This window comes from Carassius carassius, chromosome 11, assembly GCF_963082965.1.
Source record: "Carassius carassius chromosome 11, fCarCar2.1, whole genome shotgun sequence".
In the NCBI taxonomy this organism is placed as follows: domain Eukaryota; kingdom Metazoa; phylum Chordata; class Actinopteri; order Cypriniformes; family Cyprinidae; genus Carassius; species Carassius carassius.
The window spans coordinates 22,667,778-22,670,309 of record NC_081765.1 but is presented as its reverse complement, the minus strand read 5'-3'; the positions used below and the strand labels follow the sequence as shown (position 1 = coordinate 22,670,309).

At 36.4% G+C, this 2,532-nt stretch overlaps 1 protein-coding gene across 1 annotated transcript; it reads right to left on the bottom strand.

Moving 5' to 3' along the window:
- Positions 1–280: 280 nt before the first annotated feature.
- On the bottom strand, positions 281–1,622 carry LOC132152485 (ladderlectin-like). Its single transcript, XM_059561247.1, has 6 exons — positions 1,541–1,622; positions 1,340–1,407; positions 1,114–1,208; positions 830–955; positions 560–668; positions 281–466 (listed from the first exon to the last, which is right to left on the bottom strand). The coding sequence occupies exons 2-6, from the start codon at positions 1,398–1,400 to the stop codon at positions 402–404; spliced, it is 456 nt and encodes a 151-aa protein (XP_059417230.1). The 5' UTR covers positions 1,401–1,407; positions 1,541–1,622; the 3' UTR covers positions 281–401.
- Positions 1,623–2,532: the final 910 nt, after the last annotated feature.

The window sequence follows — 2,532 nt, the reverse complement described above, 5'->3', positions numbered from 1 at the left end:
AAATGTGATTCTTTTATATAATCTTTTTATATAATTGGCATTTAAACATATACCCACTCTATATGTTTGTACAGTTTAAACATGAAAGTACTATACAATCATTTAAGACAGTTCTCTTTATATAGAAACCCATGGGTGTACAGTACCCCACTGAATCTTTCCCCCTAAGAGTATACTACATAAGAGACACCCTCTTGAAGCCTACAATGCCATTATAATACCCATATTCTTAAATCTAGCTACACAATGTTGTACATAATTCTACTCCACAACGCAAAAGATTTTTCAATGCTTTTTTATTTATTTGAAGACCAATTTGCAGAGAATAACCATTTTTGCAAAGATAAGATTAGAACAATGTAGTACAATCAAGTAACTGTGGAGCAGGATGACTGTAGATCTCACAGGTCTTGAGCACAAACATAGCCCATTGAAGTTGAACAGGATGCATCATTCCAACGGTTAGCTGTGAGGTGGAAACAGGAAATTAAATAAGTTATTCTGATCATTATAGTGTGGTAGAAACAAGTTAAAACGAAACAAAACACTTCATTCTTACAGCTCCAGTTGAGCTCCCCGCAATTCTCAGTACCCAGATTGTTAGGTTCTCCAGAGCCCCAGTTGGTAAAGTCAAATGGAGTTCCATCACTCCACAACCACTGTCCTTCCTAAAGAGCCAAGACAGTTATTATAAGAGTGCACCAATGTACTCAGACTCCACAAAAAAAGGAAATTTAGCTTGGCTCTGAAGAAGTCAAACCATCTTCATTAGAAACTTTTGAGATATCAGTCTAGACAAACAAACTTTAGGCCACACAGTTTGACTTACTTGTACTCCATCTTGACCACCAACCCAACAACGTGTGTTAGCAGAAGGCAACAGACTCAGCAGAAAATCGTTTTCCGCTTTACTGTGGACAGATGCGAGATTGGCATCCAGACTTTGACAGTTTCTCTAAAGAGACACATTTTTATTGTTAATGCAAAATCTAATCTTCTAATCAGTCTGGTCTGATTGATTATTTACTCAGTATTAGTTTTCTGTCAAATTTATTTGCAGAAAATAAATTTTTACTTTAAAAATAATAAAAATCATCTTAACTAACACTTTACCTCTGCTGTGACCCAGTTAACCGACTGAGAGAAGAACTTGTAGCATTGGACTCCAAAATTGGTCCATCCAAAGGGGCATTTTTCAACTATATCAACTGCATATCAATTGTATGTTATGCAAATATTAGTCAGTGGAATATCCTATTTCCTGCTATTCATCTCCAAAAGGTTAACAAGCTTTTAAAATGGATTAACAAGGGTTTGTACAAATAAATGTTTTGGTTACCTTCTGCATTCCCCATGGAGAACACGAAAAAAAGAACCAGAAGATTTCTCAGCATTGCCATGATGAACCTGAAAATTAATAAGCAGGAAAATGAAATGTCTGCATTCAAATACTGCATACTCTGGATTCTCAATCTAATTTAAAGACATAAATACATTAAGAAGTAAAGTTTTTCAGTAGGTCTGTAAGCAAAAAGCTCACCGTGGTTTTCAGATCGTTGCCTTCAGAATCTCAGAAGATGATTTTGTGAAGTTCCAGAAAGAGCCCTGCTTTTATACTTTTACACCATGTCAAGTGTGTATAAGTCACAAGGATTGACACAGGATGTCGTTGTTTGATCTGTGGACTTGACACATAAAATAACATTCAAATGAAGGAGACTGAGATAAGACAATCCTATCGAAAATACAACATAAGCCTAATTCAATATTTGACAACAGTATTTGAAATGTGTGTTTGAAATATATTAATAGTTCAATATTAGTCTCCAAACTTGTGAGAAGATATGAAGGAGAAGGTGAGAAATAAAAAACGTTTGTCAGGTGATATCACACTCATAAGAATCAAAGTGCATTATGGGCTATAAGTCCCATGTATAATGAAATATTGCAGAATATAATGCAGGCATGATGACTGGATCATCCACAAACCTATTTGCTCTGTACACAAACTAAAGAGGATCCAGCAAGGGTCCAGTGATGTCTTTCAGATAGGCCAAGAAATTACTTCATGACCACAGACGTGAGACTGACAGGTATGTATTCATTAAGGCCTGTGATTTGGGATTTTTTTGGGGACTGGAATGATAGTGGAGCGTTTGAAGCAGTAGAGAAGTTCACACTACTCCACTGATCTGTTAAAGGTTTGTTCGGTTGGTAAGCTCAGGCTTTTAAACAGGCAGGTAAAACATCATCTGGGACTGAAGATTTCTTAGTCTTCTGTTTTCTGAAGACCTGCTTCACATCCTCTGCACGTTTACACATATCTGCGAAAACAGCAAAAATTGCTGTATTACGTATGCCAGGCCAGTAGCTAGCACTGTCACCTTGTTAGTAAACAGTACCTGTAGGGAAGTGTCAGTTATATGTTATATATGATGCGTCCCCACTGTTGGTTGTAATATTGGTGAAGTAAATCCACACTTTGCAAACTCTTTCATCTACTTTAAGGAAAGCCAAATAAAGTGGACTTAT